Source organism: Rosa chinensis, chromosome 5 (assembly GCF_002994745.2).
Source record: "Rosa chinensis cultivar Old Blush chromosome 5, RchiOBHm-V2, whole genome shotgun sequence".
NCBI lineage: Eukaryota > Viridiplantae > Streptophyta > Magnoliopsida > Rosales > Rosaceae > Rosa > Rosa chinensis.
In genome coordinates, this window is record NC_037092.1 from 468,868 (window position 1) to 488,410 (window position 19,543).

The 19,543-nt window shown below is 37.7% G+C and overlaps 2 protein-coding genes across 2 annotated transcripts; one reads left to right on the plus strand and one right to left on the minus strand.

Annotated features, from left to right (window-relative positions):
* Window positions 1–262: 262 nt before the first annotated feature.
* Window positions 263–11,696, minus strand: LOC112166145 (putative calcium-transporting ATPase 13, plasma membrane-type). The gene is made up of 4 exons (XM_024302917.2): window positions 11,519–11,696; window positions 11,074–11,417; window positions 8,369–10,642; window positions 263–1,197 (listed from the first exon to the last, which is right to left on the minus strand). Exons 2-4 carry the CDS (start codon window positions 11,338–11,340, stop codon window positions 526–528), a joined length of 3,213 nt encoding a protein of 1,070 aa, XP_024158685.1. The 5' UTR covers window positions 11,341–11,417; window positions 11,519–11,696; the 3' UTR covers window positions 263–525.
* A 2,048-nt stretch (window positions 11,697–13,744) lies between these two features.
* LOC112166494 (NADH-ubiquinone oxidoreductase 20.9 kDa subunit) lies at window positions 13,745–14,418 on the plus strand. Its single transcript, XM_024303358.2, has 2 exons — window positions 13,745–13,970; window positions 14,075–14,418. The coding sequence occupies exons 1-2, from the start codon at window positions 13,817–13,819 to the stop codon at window positions 14,221–14,223; spliced, it is 303 nt and encodes a 100-aa protein (XP_024159126.1). The 5' UTR covers window positions 13,745–13,816; the 3' UTR covers window positions 14,224–14,418.
* Window positions 14,419–19,543: the final 5,125 nt, after the last annotated feature.

Sequence of the window (19,543 nt, forward strand, 5' to 3'; positions counted from 1 at the left end):
AAAATTATTTTAAGCCAAGGAGAAAATTAAGGCCGGGTATACAAAGGCAGATTGGAATGGATTGAGGTTGAACGACGTCGTACGCAGGGTTTGATTTGAAATATGTACTCCATCTTTGATCCGTGGACTTGAGAGGTCAACCATCTTGTTAACTCCCTATCTCTGCATTCGATTCCATCTCCACACCCATAGTCGTGCCAGCGGCTACCCAGAGACCTTGACTTCACTCTCACAGGTCCGTAAATTGCATTTTTACTTTGTTTACGGATCGTGTGTATTGCTGAATTTCTTTTTTGTTAGTCAATATATATTTGTTGAACTCCATGAGTTGCTTTCTAATTCATACATATGTTCTTGTCCATATTGAATTTTCGTAAAAATTACTTGGGAAGCAAATAAAATGCAGTAATCTACTTGTATAGTGTAGCTAGCACTCGAAAATATACTTTTTCTTAGAAAATATGATTATTAATATACAAGCTGTTCTTACATTATCAGCAAAGTTAATACAGCCTACGATGGGATTCATGTGGAACTAATGAGTGGGAGCTCTAGATTAAGGGCGGATTCTGAAACATTAGAGGGTGTCATAGGCATACTAATGGATCCTGAGCTAATTAGTATGAAACTGGTTGCAGACTTAACAATCAAATCAATTGCCCATGAAACCATCCCAATTAGAAGACATATACCCCACTCTGCCCAATTCAACCTTGCATTGCCAACCAGAATGTGTGCAATCTCAACAAAACTCACCTGCAGGGTAAGAATGGCACCCACAGCCACCCAAAACCACAGATTGTGAAATATGCCCCTAAATACGTTTTTCTTCTCGAGTTCCCTTGAATTCACTTGGTTGAATACCTGACAGAGAACAAAACTGTTGAAAACAATGGACTCACTGACCTTCTTGCTGATGCCTGGGATAGTTGGTCCTTTGAATTGAAAGGCGACCAAGATGGTAGTCTGATATAAAGCTTGACTGACTATGTTTCTCCACATTGCCTTGCTAATGAGAGATTCATTTCGCTTGACCGGTGCCTTTTTCATTAGTTCCTCTGTTGGAGGCTCCATCAATAGAGCAAGCCCACCTAGAAGAGTCACAATCATGTTTGCCCAGACCAATTGTATGGCTGCAATTGCACTTTGTCCTGAACACATTGTGGTAACTGATGTTATCAACAGCCCTGATATAATTGTAAAATAACCATATACATGCTCACAACATATGCACACAATCATAAAAGGGATTAAGGCTTACCTTCAGCAATTACTGGCATGGATTCCATCTTATGCAACTGCAAACACGAACACTGAATATAGCCTTCTGTTACTTACCAACTTGCTTCTCAATGGACAGAACAATATGCAAAACGTCGGTGGTAATCAGGGACCAATTCATCTGTATATATAGGTGACTTAAACCTCAAGAAGCTTCCCATTAAAGCTATCCATATCGGTTTAGGTTTCCTAGTTAGATTCTTAATGTATCACAACTTGTAGCCTTCCTTGTAGACTAAGCAATAGATTACTATCCTTAATGAATTGATACACTATTCATTAAGTCACTAGTATTGATTTACTGTTTGTATCCATGTTAAACTAGGATTGATATTAAGCTAATCATCAATTACTTTATGATGATATGTGTTATGTCCATATTTGATCTTACAATCTCCCCTTTGGACTCACACATATCATGCTCGATGATTTGCACCAGAGAACATCAAAACCTACTTAACTTACTGAAGTGCGCGCCAGATAACAAACTTAAATCGAAAATCCATTCCAACATGGTCAGATCACAGTTACTTATGCAGAGCAAGAAACAGTATACATTTTAACAAAAATGCAGAGTTTCAAAACCACAAACACAAGCTCCTGCAATCCACATATGTCAAACCAGAAGTGATACAATATATGTTAATGTGTATCAACAAGTAAACATATATTAGGTCCTACTTTATGTTTCTAAAACCAAAAACTCAAGCAAATTTACTGAACACTGATGGCTTAAAGATATTGCTTGAACCTTAACATCATGCTTCACATGATTTAAGCCATCTGATAGCAAGTATAACTTTAAACACAAAATCGATAATTTTCAGAACATTCAACAAAAACTGCAGTAATAACCAAAATCTGAAAATACCTCAAAATTTATTAATAATAAAATCTGTCATTACAAACAAGTTGTGATAAACAAAATAAAAGATCACAACTAAAACACAAGAACTCAAAAAACCTTAGAATTTTAAATGCTCCAACTGGACTAACTCTCTACTGAACCTAAGCATCTATATTAGCTAAAATTCCAATGCTTGCTGTATGTTTCTAGAATGCTGCTACTGACAATGCCTTGGTGAAAGGATCTGCTAGCTGTGAATTTGTGTCAATACTCAAAACAGCTATTTCACCATGCTTTACTCTTTCTCTAACACTGTAATACTTTAGATCAATATGCTTGGAATTATTTGACCTTTTACTGTTCTTGCTAAAGAAAACTGCAGCCTCATTGTCACAATAAATCGCAAGTGTTCCAGCCACAATGTGACTCAATACTTTGGTCTGCATGAGAAAATTCCTAATCCAAAGTCCTTCACACACAGTTTCATATACTGCAATAAATTCAGCTTGCATAGTAGAAGTTGAAACAAGTGTTTGTTTCATGGTTTTCCAAGCAATAGCACCTCCTGCAAGCATGAACACATATCCACAAGTCGACTTCTTGGAGTCTGGATAATTCCCTGCAAAATCCGAGTCTGAGAATCCTATGAGTTTCAGATCCTCCACTTGCCTATAAACTAGCATATGGCTTTTAGTTCTCTGCAGGTATCTCAACACTTTCTTCCCAGCTACCCAATGTTCATGGCCTGGATTAGATTGGAATCTTGACAAAATCCCTACTGCAAAAGACAAGTCTGGCCTAGTGCAGACTTGCGCATACATGAGACTTCCTACAAGTCTGGCATAAGGCTTTGACTCCATATTTTCCTTTTCAACATTACTATTGGGACTTTGCTTCTTGGTTAACTTATCTCCTTTGGACATGGGAACTTCTCCAGCTGCACACTTCTCCATACCAAACCTCTTTAAAACTTTGGTAATATAATTGTGTTGAGACAAACCAAGTAGTCTCTGTGCCCTATCTCTTTTAATCTCAATACCTAGTACATAGGATGCTTCTCCTAAGTCTTTCATGTCAAAATTCATTGACAGAAAACTCTTAGTATCTTTAAGCAATTTAATGTTACTGCTAGCCAAAAGTATATCATCCACATAGAGTACCAGAAAAATAAAATTGTTCCCAACAGTCTTCAAATAAACACACTCATCAACAAGATTTTCTGTAAATCCAAAAGTAGAAATCACAGAATCAAATTTCTTGTACCACTGTCTAGAAGCTTGTTTTAGGCCATAAATTGATTTTCTTAACTTACACACTAAGTTTTCACTTCCAGCTTGTACAAACCCTTCTGGCTGCCTCATATAAATCACTTCATCTAGTTCGCCATTCAAGAAAGCTGTTTTAACATCCATCTGGTGCAGCTCCATATCAAAATGAGCCACTAAAGCCATGATTATCCTAAACGAGTCTTTTGTAGAAACTGGAGAAAAAGTCTCAGTAAAGTCAATGCCCTCCTTCTGTGTAAAACCCTTGGCAACTAATCTTGCTTTATGTCTCTCTACATTGCCATTTGCATCTCTTTTGGTTTTGAAAACCCATTTACAACCTATAGGCTTCTGGTTGGGGTCAGGTTCAACTAATTCCCAAACTGCATTTTGACTCATGGAATTAATTTCTGCTTCCATTGCTAGCTGCCATTGATGAGATTCACTACTTTCAATGGCCTGATTAAATGTAGTTGGATCATTGTCCTCTGCACAGTCCATTTCAATTTCTGCTTCTTGTAGATAAACAATGTAGTCACTCTCTTCCCCCCATAAGTTGGTTTTCTTGCTCTCTGTGATCTTCTAGGTTGAGCTACTGGAGGATTTTGAGGTTCAGTTACTTGACCAGTTACGTGGTCAGTTACTTGGTCAGTGACATGGGCAGTGACTTGACCAGGTACAGTTACTTGGGTAGTTACATGGTCAGTGACATGGGCAGTGACATGGGCAGTGACTTGATCAGGTACAGTTACATGGTCAGTGACTTGGTCAGTTACTCGACCAGGGACAGTTACTTGGTCAGTCACTTGACCAGTTACTCGACCAGGGACAGTTACTTGGTCAGTGACATAGTCAGTTACGTGACCAGTGACATGATCAGTTACATCTTGTTCTAAAGGCAATGCTACACTTAAATTCTCATCTGACACAATTTCCTCAAAAACTGAGGTTAAATCCTCAAGGTTTGTATTGTGAACTTTTTCACTTAGAAACTTTACTTGATGTGTTTCAAAAATTCTAGGTGAATGATGAGCAGAATATAACTTATAGCCTTTAGATTTATCTGGATAACCTACAAAATAGCAACTAACAGTTTTGGGGTCAAGTTTATTCAAGCTTGGATTATAAATCCTAGCTTCTGCATGACATCCCCAAACATGACAGTGATGAAGACTAGGTTTCCTGCCACACCAAAGCTCAAAAGCAGTATTTTCTATGGCTTTGCTAGGTGTTCTGTTGCAAATATAATTTGCAGTTTTTAAAGCCTCACCCCACAGAAATTTAGGCAAACCAGTTGTACACATCATGCATCTAACCATGTTCAAAAGAGTCCTATTCTTTCTCTCTGCAACACCATTCTGTTGTGGATTATAGGGTGTTGTGTATTGAGCTTTAATTCCATTGTCTTGCAAAAACAAGGCAAATGGACCCTTTTGTTGGCCGGATTCAGTGTACTTTCCATAGAACTCTCCCCCTCTATCTGACCTTACTGTTTTGATTTTCTTTTCTAGTTGATTTTCTACCTCAGACTTAAAGATTTGAAAGGCTTTCAATGCTTGTGCCTTTTCTGAAAGTAGATAAATATAACTGTATCTAGAAAAGTCATCAATGAATATGATAAAATACACATTCCCACAGATAGTTTGATGCCTAAATGGTCCACATATATCAGTGTGTATGAGTTCTAATAAATTTTGGCTTCTATATGCAGTCTTCTTTCTAGTATTAGTTATTTTTCCCTTAAAGCATTCAACACAGTCTGTTAGATCAGAAAAATCAAGTTCATTTAGGATGTTGTTTTTCACCAAAATTTTCAGTCTCTCTTTTGAAACATGGCCGAGTCTTCTATGCCATAAAAATGCAGACTTTTCATTTAGTTTGGTTCTTTTAACACCTGTTAAAGTGCTAGTACTGTTTGTGTTATCTTCAACAAGTAAAATTTCTTGTTGAGCCATTGAACAACTTAACTGTAAATAATCATTCGAGATAACACCAGAACCAATTTGAACAGAATTTTTAGAAATAAGAATTCCATTACTATCAATAACAAGTCTACAACCAGATTTTACTAAAAGAGAAACTGAAACCAAATTCCTTCTCATGGAAGGTACATAAAAAACATTATCCAAAACTAACAATTTTCCTAATCCTAGATCGAGCTTTAAGGTTCCAATAGCCTTGACTGCCACTCTCATGCCATTGCCTACACACAGGTTCACTTCATCACTTTTTGGGATTCTGCTCCTTATGAATCCCTGCAAAGAATTAGTAATATGAATAGGTGAGCCTGAATCTATCCACCAAGACTGTGGTTCAATATTTATAAGATTAATTTCTAAAGAAAAAACTGTATTAGAAAAAATCTTACCCTTTTTGGCTAACCAATTTTTATAGCCAGTGCAGTCCTTTTTCATGTGTCCTACTCTTTTGCAAAAGTAGCACTTGAACCTAAATGGCCTGTTTTCCTTGGCCACTGCAGCTGTTGAACTCTTAGTTATGGCTTTGGTAGGCTTGAGCTTATTCTGGGGCTTTTTCTTCTTAGGCTTCTCTATGAGATTTATGGCTGTAGCAGGTTCTTTTTCTTCCTTGATCCTAGCTTCCTCATCAACACAGATGGATATAAGTTCATCTAAAGTCCAGTTTCCCTTTTGAGAGTTGTAACTGGTCCTAAGATGACTAAAACTGTTAGGCAAGGAATGAAGTGCATAATGCACTACCTGCTCATCCCTAACGCCCATCAAGAGCTCCCTGAGTCTGCCATTTATATTGATCATCTTCATAATATGTTCTCTAACTCCCCCTGAACCCATGTACTTCAAATCATGAAACTCCTTGGTTAGTCTAGCTGCTTCTGCCTTTTCACTTTCTTTAAACTTAGCACCTATGAGTTCCAGAAAATCTGATGCTAGCTCAGGTTCTTCTATACTTCCCCTGACAGTCTTGGACATAGAGGTACGAATGAGATTCTTAGCCATTCTATTGGATCTATGCCACTTCTTGTAAAGGTCAGTTTCTTTCTTGGTGCTCTTTTCATTCAACTCTATAGGCTTATCCTCAGTAAAGCAATAGTCTATATTCTCATGCATTCCCATATAGTTTTCTACAGAATCTAGCCAAGCTCTATAGTTGGTTCCAGTTAGCATCAAGACACTGTTCAAGTTCATGTAAGAGTTACCTAAGGAGCAAAACAAAAATTCGTGTGAGTTCTCAATTTGTAAAGAAAATAACTTTAAGTTTTCTGTGTTTTATTTAGCTTTAAGCAACCAAAACAAGAACATACAGAAAACCTAAACAATCCATACTTGCATTCATATCAGTCCATAACCAAAAATAATGTTAAGCAACACTTTTGAGCAGAAGCATAACATCCTGGAGTTCTTTATCAATATACCATGTTCAATGAAAACAAGTTATCCAAAGAAATTTATCCACATCTTTAGACAGAAGAAAAATTTCTAAGTATCCGTATTTATTTTCATCAAGCACGCATATTGCTGTTTTGTATTCTAAAACCATACTTGACCACTTCTTTGGAAGATAAAACTGAGGCATAGTTTTAAAACACAAAACACAATTTCAGTTTTGTTATTCGATCAGTTACTTGATTAGTTACCTGACCAGTTACTTGGTCAGTGACCTGGCCAGTTACATGGTCAGTGACCTGGCCAGTTACATGGTCAGTGACCTGGCCAGTTACATGGTCAGTGACCTGACCAGTTACATGGTCAGTGACCTGACCAGTTACTTGGTCAGTGACCCGACCAGTTACATGGTCAGTGACCTGACTAGTTGGTCAGTTACCTGATCATCGTTTTCTGCCAACATCAATGAAGAATGCTTTGTGCATCATAATCACTTATGCCAACAGAAAACCACAAAACCCATGAGCTTTTAACTTTATATTCTACCCAGATTCATCCTTGTAAGAAAATTAAGCTCTCGTATCTGTCAATTTTAATAATGTGTAAACAAAATCTGGGAGATTTTTGTTCTTCATGCAATTTTTACACAATCACAGATACAATACCATATCATCAATTAATTCATCATGCATATTCAAGCACAATCAAAATTGTTTCGATTCCAAGAAACCACAGAACAATCAAGAAATTGTAAATTTCATCCGGTCACCATCTACTCTAACCTAACGCACGCCGGGAATGCAACTAGTGTTCTTGAGCACAATCAAAATTCAATTATCATGCTATGAATCGAAATCAATTTCACAGAAAAACCTGTTTTTGCTTTTTCCCCAATTTGCTGCTAAAAATCACAGCGGAAGCGTGAACTTGATATTTAACCAGATGCAGCAATTGACTTAAGTAACTTACCTTGATCAGTTACATGACCAGTTACATGGTCAGTTACCTGATCAGTGACTTGGTCCGTAAAGCAAAAACCCTTTTTTTTTTTTTTTTTTTTTTTTTTTTTGTGTTTGTTTTGCAAAACCCTAAAACGATTTTGATACTTGTGAGCCTATGCTCTGATACCAATTGTAAAATAACCATATACATGCTCACAACATATGCACACAATCATAAAAGGGATTAAGGCTTACCTTCAGCAATTACTGGCATGGATTCCATCTTATGCAACTGCAAACACGAACACTGAATATAGCCTTCTGTTACTTACCAACTTGCTTCTCAATGGACAGAACAATATGCAAAACGTCGGTGGTAATCAGGGACCAATTCATCTGTATATATAGGTGACTTAAACCTCAAGAAGCTTCCCATTAAAGCTATCCATATCGGTTTAGGTTTCCTAGTTAGATTCTTAATGTATCACAACTTGTAGCCTTCCTTGTAGACTAAGCAATAGATTACTATCCTTAATGAATTGATACACTATTCATTAAGTCACTAGTATTGATTTACTGTTTGTATCCATGTTAAACTAGGATTGATATTAAGCTAATCATCAATTACTTTATGATGATATGTGTTATGTCCATATTTGATCTTACAATAATCACGGTGAGCGCAAGTTGAATGTACTTCTGAATGTTACAGTATATGCTTCTTCCACACCCACCAATGGTGACCAAGAAACTAACATTTCCGTCCCAGATGATGATGTCAGAACTCTCTCTTGCCACTCCATTACTCCAAGTCCCCATTGCAATGCCCACATCAGCTTCTTTCAGAGTTGGAGAGTCATTTGTTCCGACTCCAACCATTGCTACGACATGGCCTTTTTCTTTCAGACATTGCACCAAAAGGAGCCTGTCAGAAGGAATGGAGCTTCCCATCACACATATTTTATCTGCCATGTCCATCCTGTTTTCTTGGGCACTATTTCGAAAACTTTTACCTTCAACTACCAATCTGTTTGGGTTCAGAAGTATTCCACACTCACTAGCAATGTCTTCCAGGTCCGAAACATTATCTTCTGAGACCAGTATGATGTTGACTCCTGCTTCTTGACAAGCTTCCGCTATATCTCTGCAGCATGAATACCTCACACCTAGCAATGCTATTAAGATTAAGCTGTTTTCTTCTAGCATTGGAAATTTAGTCTGTCTGTAAGCAAATGCAATGGTCTTGAGAGAATTGGACTGCATGCCCTCTATAATTTGGTTAAAAACCAATATACTTTGTTCATCCATGACCTTTGTTTCCCCTTTGTTGTCATTGTAGTGCGAACACATGGCTAATATTGTTGTTGCAGGTCCTTTCCAATGCAAGCGCATATCTCCTTCATTGTCAGTACTGCTTCTTCTCATCAGTACTCCACTGCCTTCCTCGTTAGTGCTCAATCCTTTGGTTTCCAGGATGGTGCGATTTTGCCTCAAAATCTCATATTGCATTCCCAAATTGAACTCAGCCCAGGAAAGAAGCGGATCCTCTCTCGACCTACAATGAGGCTTTGATGGCATCAGAAGGGGTGTGCTGATTCCATTGCACAAAGCTTCATGAACATGTGTGTCTATTCCAGTGACATAGTCGGTTTCTATGACTTCATCCCCGATGTAGCACTTGTCCACTTCCTGTGTGTTCAAGGTCAGCACGCCAGTTTTGTCAGTGCAAATAGTTGTGATAGAGCCCATGGTGACACACGCCAAAGTCCCCTGAGCAGTGGCCTTTCCAGATAAAGTCTTATTATTCCAATACCTTATGGCTAGTGTAACAAAAAGAGGTATTCCTTCCACTACTCCTACGAGGAATATAGCCAGAGATGTCGTTAGGATACTGATCCGACCACTTGGTTTCATCACAATTTTCTCAATTAAATTCATTATCTCCTTGCTTGCAGTTGGTTTCCCCCTAAGGTCTGGGAGGCCAGAGTGATTGTCTTCCCTTTCAACCATGAAACGGGAGAACAACACTACCAGGATGAGAATAGAGATTGAGATCCCTATAATCTGCGTGCCGGTGCTGACCTTATCAAGTTGAGCTGGTAAATGAGCCCGGTCAGGAGTATTGGCTACTTTGTTCATCAGCTCACCCCATGCTGTGTTCATGCCCACAGACGTTACAAGCATGCGACCACTTCCACCAACCACCTTTGAACCACAGAACAAGAATGGTTTCTGTTCATAAATGGTTGCCACTGTACCATCATCCAATACAAAGAACTTACCAGAAACAAACAAACCATCACCGGGAACTGTAGATCCCCGTTTCAAGCACACTATGTCACCTGAAACAACATCACATATGGGTATTTCACATGGGGATCCCCCTCTGATGACCTCAACCTCCATTTTAATGGCCCCTGCAGTCTGTCTCATTGCATGGCTCTGTGGATTTTGAAGCCAAAAGTCGCGTATGGAAGGCGCAACAACGAGTATGATGATGACAAACGCTATGATGGCCCCTTCATACCAACCGGTGCTTGGGCCTTCCTCCTTCATACCAAAGCCAATCGACAGCACTGCAGCCACCAAGAGAAGGAAAATGATGTAGTTGTTGCTGGACTGTAGGAGCAGTTTGAAGAAGCCTTGAACAGGAGCCTGTGTGGTTAAGAGGGCACTAACTGGGCGGCGAGACCTCACATCTTCTTCATTGCCTGGGATTCCATTCTGTACATCGCTATTAAGTGCCTCTGCAATTCCTTGGACGCCTCCAAACTTCTCTAAGGACTCAGAGTCTTTCTCCGTGACCATCTTCTCAATATTTGTATGCTGGAGTTTTGCATCAGTAGCCGCAGTACTACCATCATCCTCCCCGATCAGATGGACATTTCCAGAAAATTGAGGCGAGGCAGGTAAGATTTCTGTAGTCCCTGATGTCAGTTGCAAGTCCTGCAGAAGTCATAATTGCAATTTAGAACTTGTAACAATTAAAATTCTTTGTATTAACTCGGCATGGTAAAAGGCAATAAGATTCAAAGCAGATATATATAAAGCCAGTTCAAGATTCTAATACTCTTTTCGTGATACTTGATAGCTAGCTATAAACAATTAGTTGTGGCATGTAGATTTTAGGAAAAGCAGAAAAAGAACACATGAATGAATGGTGTTTTGCTATAGATAGAAATAGTCAAAATACTGCTCAGAAAAAGGAAACTACAGAGATCACACTAAACCCATTAGTAGTATTACATCATTAACCTGTTATTCCCTCAAAAACTTGCATCAGGACAGATGACTCTGAGCAGGAATATATACTTATGAACTGTACGTACATCTGAAATAACGAATTACTTATAACAGACATAAAACAGAAAACTCACCGCATCTCTTGCATCACCAGTAGTAGTGCTAGTGCTGATAATAGCATAAGGGATTGTAGCTAATGAGAGGTGGTGAGGTGGTTGAGACCCGTTTTTAGGTTTGTTGGCTCTGGATGGGATGAGGATTTTCACGAGTTTGCGCACTTGGAGAATCACATAAATCCAGCGCCAGTGGTCTATTGGTGGGTTAGTACTACTGGTTTTCAGCAACACTGTATGCTGAGACTCGAGGTCGAACTGGTGCACAGGGCTTGCGATGTCTGTCATAGATGCTGTTGTAACTTTGGTGCAAATCCAACCTTGACCCGAAGCACGTATATATAGATGGTCTAATCAAGAAAATCCTGTAATTAAATGGCCGGATTATTCCATGAACTAGGGAAGATAATTTGATATAAAGAATTTATGAACATTCGTATATGTCAGTATCAGACTGGAATATTACCTTTTACTGATACTTGATTCTGAGATAGGTCTTAAACTGGCAGGTGATTTGACCTGATCATCTTCGAACTCTTTTGCGAAATGAAAAGACGAAAAAAGAAACGCCTGCCGCAGAACTGAGGAGGAAAAGGAGCTAGCTAGCTAGCTAGCTTAGCAGAATGTTTGGAGAGTGAAACTCAAAATGCATGCAAAAGAAATGCAGGTTAGATAGAGATTATTATTCTGGTTTTTAAAGGGGTTGAAATCTGTGTAAGCGTTAAAGCGCGTGAAGGGAAATTCTAGTTCAATTTACACAAAATGAATTTTGGGGACGATAAAGAATAGCTTTCTTGTTCTACTTGTTAAGCTGCTTCACGCTCTTATTTTGTGTCCGAATCTAATGAGTAATGAGACGTAGTGCACTTTCTGGGCTGACTTTAGGGTTCAGTCTTTGAACTTTCTGTTTTACAACAGAAACCGATTTTTGGAAATATCTAACTTGTAATGCATACACGTGTTGAATCCGCAATGGTTTCATTCTTTCGTGTCTTGCAATATTTTGGTGATTTATTGGTTGCTGGGAGGTGAGCATAGTATCTACGATGGGACCGAGAGCACAGACTCAGCCTTCCCCTGCGGACGCGGCTTTACTCTTCAAACTTGTTGGAAATTTTTGTATTTTCTATAATCAGTATAGTGTAAATGGTGGCGACAAGCAACTCGCGTTAACGCGGTCTTACTTCTGGTGTGAATTGTGGACGCCGCATTTTATTTTCTACTTTAATCAACTAATATTCGTCTCTTTTTCATTTTATTTTTGGTGTGGAAGTTTTATCTCTTGATTTTATTTTATTTTGAATGAAGTTTTATCTCTTGAATAAGACTGTGGGGATTTTCAGCTCAAAGTTAAGTAGGAATTGTGAAATTGACATTGTTGAGTTAGAGAAACAAATGAGAGTATAGGAACATCACGATTCTAAGTCTTTAGCCTAAGTGAGGTTACTGTGTTTCAAAATGAGTTAGGACTAATGATAAGTTTACTTGTTTGGAATGGAAAAAAGTCATGAATTGCAGACAATTTGACGTATAATAATTGTACACATGTCATAGTCTAATTAAAGCGTCAAATCACGTGTTAATGCTAACGTAGTTTGACCGTATCACTGAAAAATTTATCCTTATATATGTTAGTAAATGCAAGAAATCTCATATATCGAAATCATTCTCTTCATTTTCATTTTCATTTTCATTCTAGATAAGCAAACGTGCCATAAATTTCTATCACAAATGATGTGGCATTAGCCACATCATTTCCAACATGGATTACAAATGCCACATCATTTCCAAATTGTATTAATTGAATTTCTACATTAACTTTTAAATTCATTGAATTTCCACATTCAATTTTCTCTAATTTCTCATTTTCTGGGTCTCTTCTCAAAGCAAAAAATTTGAAAAGCTCAAAACCAGATGATTTTTCATATCTTTATCAAATTCAAAACTATAAATTTTGAAGTCTAAATTGTACAATTTGGGTTTATATTGATCTTATAGCATATATGATGATTGCCGTAGAAGATCAATCAACCATGGAAACAAGATTTCATTATGATTCAACAAATATAACCATAACCCATAAAGATGCATAGCAAATCATTGTTCCAAAAAATAAAAATTTTATCAACTGCATGTGTTGGCTAGATTGGAGACTTGGAGTTCAAACATGCTTAATTGAATTGGTATTGACAACGAAGATCCACCTTAGTTTTTCATAAAGCTTCTTGTTTGTAGATAATCTTATGGTGGCAATGTTAGTTTTGTTTGGTACCTGCATCTTATGTGGGAAGCATGTTGAGAAGAGTTAATGGGATTAGTAATTAGGGTTTCAAAATTTGATAAGAAAATTTTAAGAGAATTCAATCTCAAATTTCTTAAGCTAATCAGAAAATCCATTTTACTACTGTTTGTAAAAAAAAGTGTTGATGTGGCTAATGCCTAATGCCACATAATTTGGTATTCAATTTTGGTAAAATATTTTGGGATATGTACTCTAAATTTTATCATGAATTTGATTCCCCATGTAACTTTTCTAACATGGTCCAAGACAAGTGCTCGACATTTTCGTCTCTAAACTAGTTTAGTTAACATCGAAGACAATTACTCTCCTATACAAAATCTAGCCCATTGTTTAAAAAAGCCCAAAAATCAAAGAAAGCCCAATACCATAGTCATAGAAGTCCGGTGAGCTAGTTCGAGCCAGCCATCGCAGAGACCTGAGCTAAGAGAGTGAGTGAGTGACGGAGTCGTCTAAGAGAAGAAGATGAACACAGACATCACAGCGTCGACGAAGCCCGAGTACCCTGTCTTAGATCGGAACCCTCCCTTCACCAGAGTCGTCGGCAATTTCAGCACCCTCGACTATTTCCGATTCGCCACCATCACCGGCGTCTCCGTCACCGTCGGCTACCTCTCGGGTACCTCTCTCTCTCTCTCTCTCTCTCTCTCTCAAACCACATCTTCTTCTTCTTTCTCCTGATCTCAAATTGATTATAATTTCTGTAATTTGCTGCAATTTTAGGAATTAAGCCGGGAATTAGAGGGCCGTCTATGGTGACCGGAGGTCTGATTGGAGTGATGGGCGGGTTCATGTACGCTTACCAGAACTCGGCGGGTCGCATCATGGGCTTTTTCCCCAACGACCGTGAGGTAGCCCATTACAAGAAATGAAAATGTTTTATGCACATTTTCTATTTAGGGTTTGTAATAATCGGATTGTTCCTTTTTGGCTGAAATTTGAGTTCGTCTATTCATACAATGCTGTGTTTTGAGCTGCTGAAATGTCATTGAAGAACTCCAAATAAGATGGTGTTATGCAATTTATCTGACATTTTGTGTTTTAAGCAAAATTCAGTTCTTATCTTACTGCTTTCTCGAGCTTCTTCCTGTTAGTTCTAATGTTCTCTTTTCAGTTTTCATCATCGCTCATCTTAGCAGCACTTTTATTGACTTAGAACTTAGAGAAATTTTAGTTTAGTGGTTAAGTTTAATTTTAGTTTAGTGGTTAAGTTTAGTTTCCAGATTCCTGGCTCTCTTTTGTGTGATTTTTTGCTTTACAAATACTCTGGCTTGTGATTTTCTTTAAGCGCTGTATGCATAATGCATCTTTCAGGGATTTGAAGTTTGAACCCCTTGCACTTCTTTCCTCCCACTTTTTCATATTAGTCAACAGAATGTATGCATTTTTCAGTAACTGATCGCGCACATTTTTTGTTGTCTAATCATGATTGTGAGCCTTGCATTAAGAAAGAAATTATAGTTCACTGTAGCTTTGTTCTTTAGTGATAATTAAATCTTTAAACTTAGGAGCCTTGTAGTAAGAAAGAAAGTGTGGTTCATAATAGCTTTGTTCTTTCCTGCCAACTTTAAATTGAATCCTTAAATGTAGGAGCACTGTAGTAAAACTTCTGGTTCTTGTTTGTGATTGGCACTTGAGGACATAATTTCCATCTGGGAAAAATCGCTTTGAGTGTAGATCAATGAGGGCTTGACATAGCAAGTGATGATCAGTAGTTGTAGAGGTTAATTCATGAAATTTGTGAGCCTATGTACTCTTCCTAGATGAGACTAAAAAAGGTGGATGAAGGAGTACATGACAATGAGTGCTGAAGAATATGGAGCATGGAGTAAGGAAAAGATAGGTAAAGCAGTGAAGCAGGGAGTGTGACAAGCTAATTGTTCCCTGTATAGGAATGCTGACCGAATTAATCCTGTTTCTTTAAGAGGGACTTGGTTTAAAGAATGAAGAATTTGCTTTTGTATGCAGCTTGTGGATCATTCTACATGATTATGGCAGTTTGCTTCAGAGGCTGCGATTTTAACAACTATTACGTGAATTTTTGACGTTTATGACCATAAATTTGGCTGTGAGCAAAGAACAGTAGTCATCATATGTGAAAATGGGAGTTTTAAAAGATTTTCCTTTTGAGCAAAGGTTGGTTCTAATTAGATGTCAACTTCCAGCTATGAACTTATGGGGCTTTATGATTGGAGTAGTATTGTCTGATGTATGTGGAAATGGTACTCTGGTGGTATTGGTGTTAAGTAGCACAAGGTTTTTGAGTTGTTTTTGTTTTTATGTTTCTTTTATTTATTTATTTATAAACTCAAGAAGGCCTTCAAGTGCTCGTAGCTTCTAGGGCCAGTAAAATAAATAACCGAAAGATTGGGCTTCCCTTCTTTTGCATATCTTGAAGCGCGCACACAAGCCCATTGACACACAAATTACACTGGATGGAGATATGGGTAGGATAGTGGGGTGCATTTGACAAGGGAATAACAGATTTGGGAATGTGAATGGTATTACATTGTGTGTATTGTTGTATGTATGACGTATTATTAGTTGTGTATGATTGATAATTTGATATGCATCATTGACTTCTGAATAAGAAGACATACAGATGTGATAACATATTATTATAATACATTTTGAGCCTTCTAAACTTAATCAAATGCCGCTAGGTTTTCGCATGTGTTTGCAGATGAATGAATTGTTCTTGTAACCACAACAAGTTGAGATTACAATAGTCTTATCCAGTAGTAAAAGCAAATATAGAAAGCAATATGAAGTCAGGCTTGGTGTCAAGGAAGGAAGGATGAATAACTGTGGTCAAAATTGTTGATTGGTAAAATGGCTTATTACTCTTGGAAATATACAGGGCCGTAGGGACGCATTGTTTAGAGAAGCCTGGTAACCTTTTCTGAAATGAGAAAGTACTGGAAAGGAGGCAATCTCAATCTCAAACGTCTTTCTGGAAAACAAATACAGTACTGTATTAGATTCTCTTTGCTCTAGATTTGTTTCTTGCTGAGTTGTTGAGTTGCTTGAGCCTTTTAAAAGCACATGGATGATTGCTAATTTGAAACATGTCATTGTACGTCATATTTTCTTGGTATAAGAAGTAAAGCAAAGGAAGCTGATCTCATCCCACCATGACCCTTTGTTCTTTTTTATTTATTTATGGGTTCGTTGTTGTGCTTGTTGTTTACTAAGCTTTTGGACTTTGTGTTTTGGCAGAAAGTAAAAAGAACAATCCACCCACTTAATTAACTCGCTTACGAAAGGGTAGCAAAGGATCAAAGATCTGCGTTTTGTAGCTTTATTTGGAACGTTCCTCCTCGTCCTCCATTATTTGTTCACTATCGCTTGAGAATTGAGATGAGTACAAATCGTAGTTGATCTGATGGAGATAATAGCTTTCTTCTTCGTCTTCTTCTTCTTCCATCATAACAGACAGCGGCAGGGAGAAGGTCTTGAGTGAAGCGGCCCGGCCGACAGATACATTGACATGACCATCCAATAAGAAATCGCCTAGTATACGTACAAATGGAGGGTGTGTTTTTTCTTTCTATACGTACCAAATAATTAAGCAACAGCAAATCTAGCTAGCGACGGTGTGGTTGAATTGAATTAGTCGTCCCCTCCCCCTGGCGCTTAGGGCTGGCTTGTATTTGTATGACGTAGTAGATGACTTTTGCATCCACCATGTATGTGACGTTTGATCAAATGTCAATTGCGTTTTATAACAAGATGCCTTAATGTGGTGGTTGGTTTTGTTTTGACAAAGAAGGACCCACATCACATGAAAAATTAAGTTGCATTCTTGTGCTTACTATTTTCAGTCTTTTTATACATACATAATTCTCTCTCCATCTCTCTGAAAATATATATTTATTGTGAAGATACTAGATATTTAGGTAGTGTCCGTTGTATGCAGCACAAGGAGCTTCTTGGAAGCACCCAAAACAGGAAACGGCTTGTATTATGTGAACCATTTTATATATATATATATATATATATATATATATATCATATTACTCAGATGATAATGATGATTTATGATTATCTGTTCGACCGACTAGGATCGAGTTGTCCTAGAGAATTTTACTGGTAACTTTACTTTCCATATCAAAAATAAAAAATAAAAACAAAAAACCTGGGCGGAGATATAATCAGGATAGTACCAGAATAAGGCTTTCTTTTTTTTGGTCTTGTACCAGAATAAGCTACTCATAATCAAACTTAGCTTTTGACTATACTTTATGTATGTAAATGAAATGCTGATGTGTTGAAGATAAGGAGAGTAGGACCCTACTCACAACAAGAAGCTGCCCATCATCTTTGTCCTTCTCTTTATTTACTTCACAGGAAAGGAAATTAAGCACCAGGCAACAAGATTCTCCTTTTCTTAGGCTCCATCGATCTCTCTCTCTTTTTTATATGAACCCCTTGATTATCAATCATCAATCATCAATCATTATCAGATCTCAGTTCCCAAAACATTTACTTATACCTGATCTGTAGGTGCCCAAATTCCATTCCCTTTGAAAACGTGCAGGGAATAAATAAAGCTCCAGGACTGGAAGCTCCTGATCGTGTTCATCCCTAGCTAGCTAGCTCCTTTAACCGGCCGCTTTATAGGCTTTATGAAAGATCGATCGATCGATCGATCACTAGCTCTACTTCATTACCAGTATTAGCAGGCATAGTGAAAAACGCGTGAGAACTGAGAGAGACAAGTATTCGAGTTTTGGTCGTCGTGTACGTGCTTGCACTCACAGCGACTGAAACAGTGGCTCTCAGACTAGCTAGCTAGGGCACAAAGATGGAAAGGAAAAACGCGTTGCACGCATGCACATCACATCAGACCACATGGTTTAGGCTAAAGTAAAAAGGAGACAAGGGCCACCCATGCATGCACCAATACTGCAATGACTACAAACATTTAAATTCATTTGGAATCTTGACGTGCCATCTAACAATTACAAACTAAATGGACATTTCGTGCAGTTGCATTGCATTTAGTGTTCTAAAAATCGCTAGGGTCGGTGGAGCAGGAGTTGTTTTGATAGATAGGTTTTAAGTCATCGTGTATATATATATAACCTTAATCATTTTTGGAATTGGAGTTAATAATGGAAAACGTTTTTTTTTTTTTTTTGAGAATGAATGGAAAATGTTGTTTAAACTCTCAATTATAAAATATAATCTCATGAGACGTCCTTTCAGAAAAAATAAAAAAATAAAAAAAATCTCATAAGACGAGTAAGCTCCACCTACATCGCAGGTTCGCGGAACGTGACGGTGACGTGAGGCGTAGCAACCTTCCAGGCAAGCGCGTGCTTTGTAAAGACAGCCCTTCTTTTCCTCTTAATCACGATAATGCCATTTGACCGTCGTACTCCAAATCTGGGTAAACGAAACCATGCCGTAAAAGGGTTCCTGGTTTTGTTTTGTATTAAATCTCACTGCATGCCCTTATCATTTAGGTAGCAACCGACTCTCTCTCTCTCTCTCTGTTGCTCAAAGCAGCTATTTATATATGTAACTGTTTAAAACTGCCCCGTCGATACAGAGTCATTAGAGTTCTATACAAGTATATAGGAAACAAATGAAGCAAAAATTGATTGCTATAAATGAGAGTTTTGCAGGCCATGAACTCTATTTTAGGCTATTAGCATCCATCATTCTTAAAGAAAACGATTGAATACTCAAATAATGGTCCAACCATTTAATAGCATTTCGCTACTTGTGTAATAAATTTAAGAAACATAAAATGAAAATATGAGTGTTTTTTGTTATTTTATCATGATACTTTTATTGATTGGGCGGACCTGCCCACATGGCAAAGTTGTCAAAATAAAAACATCTCATGTGATCTTACACACTTAATGATGTAATAATTAAATTTTTCTAGAGCATAGTATTTGATAAAGTTGTAATCATGTAAAACGTTAGTGTAATTGGTTGTATGAGCAGAGTTTTATATTCATTAAAGGCAGAAATATCACTTTAGTCATCGAACTATGGCTCGCTCGACACTTTGGTCATCCAACTTTTAAAAACTTCATTTTGGTCATCGAACTTTATCATCGCATATCACTTTGGTCATTCCGTTTGTTTTTTCTGTTAACTCCAAGGGTATTTTGGAGATTTAAAGTTTTACTCACCATTTTTTTAACTTAATCCAACTTTTTCCGCCTAAACATA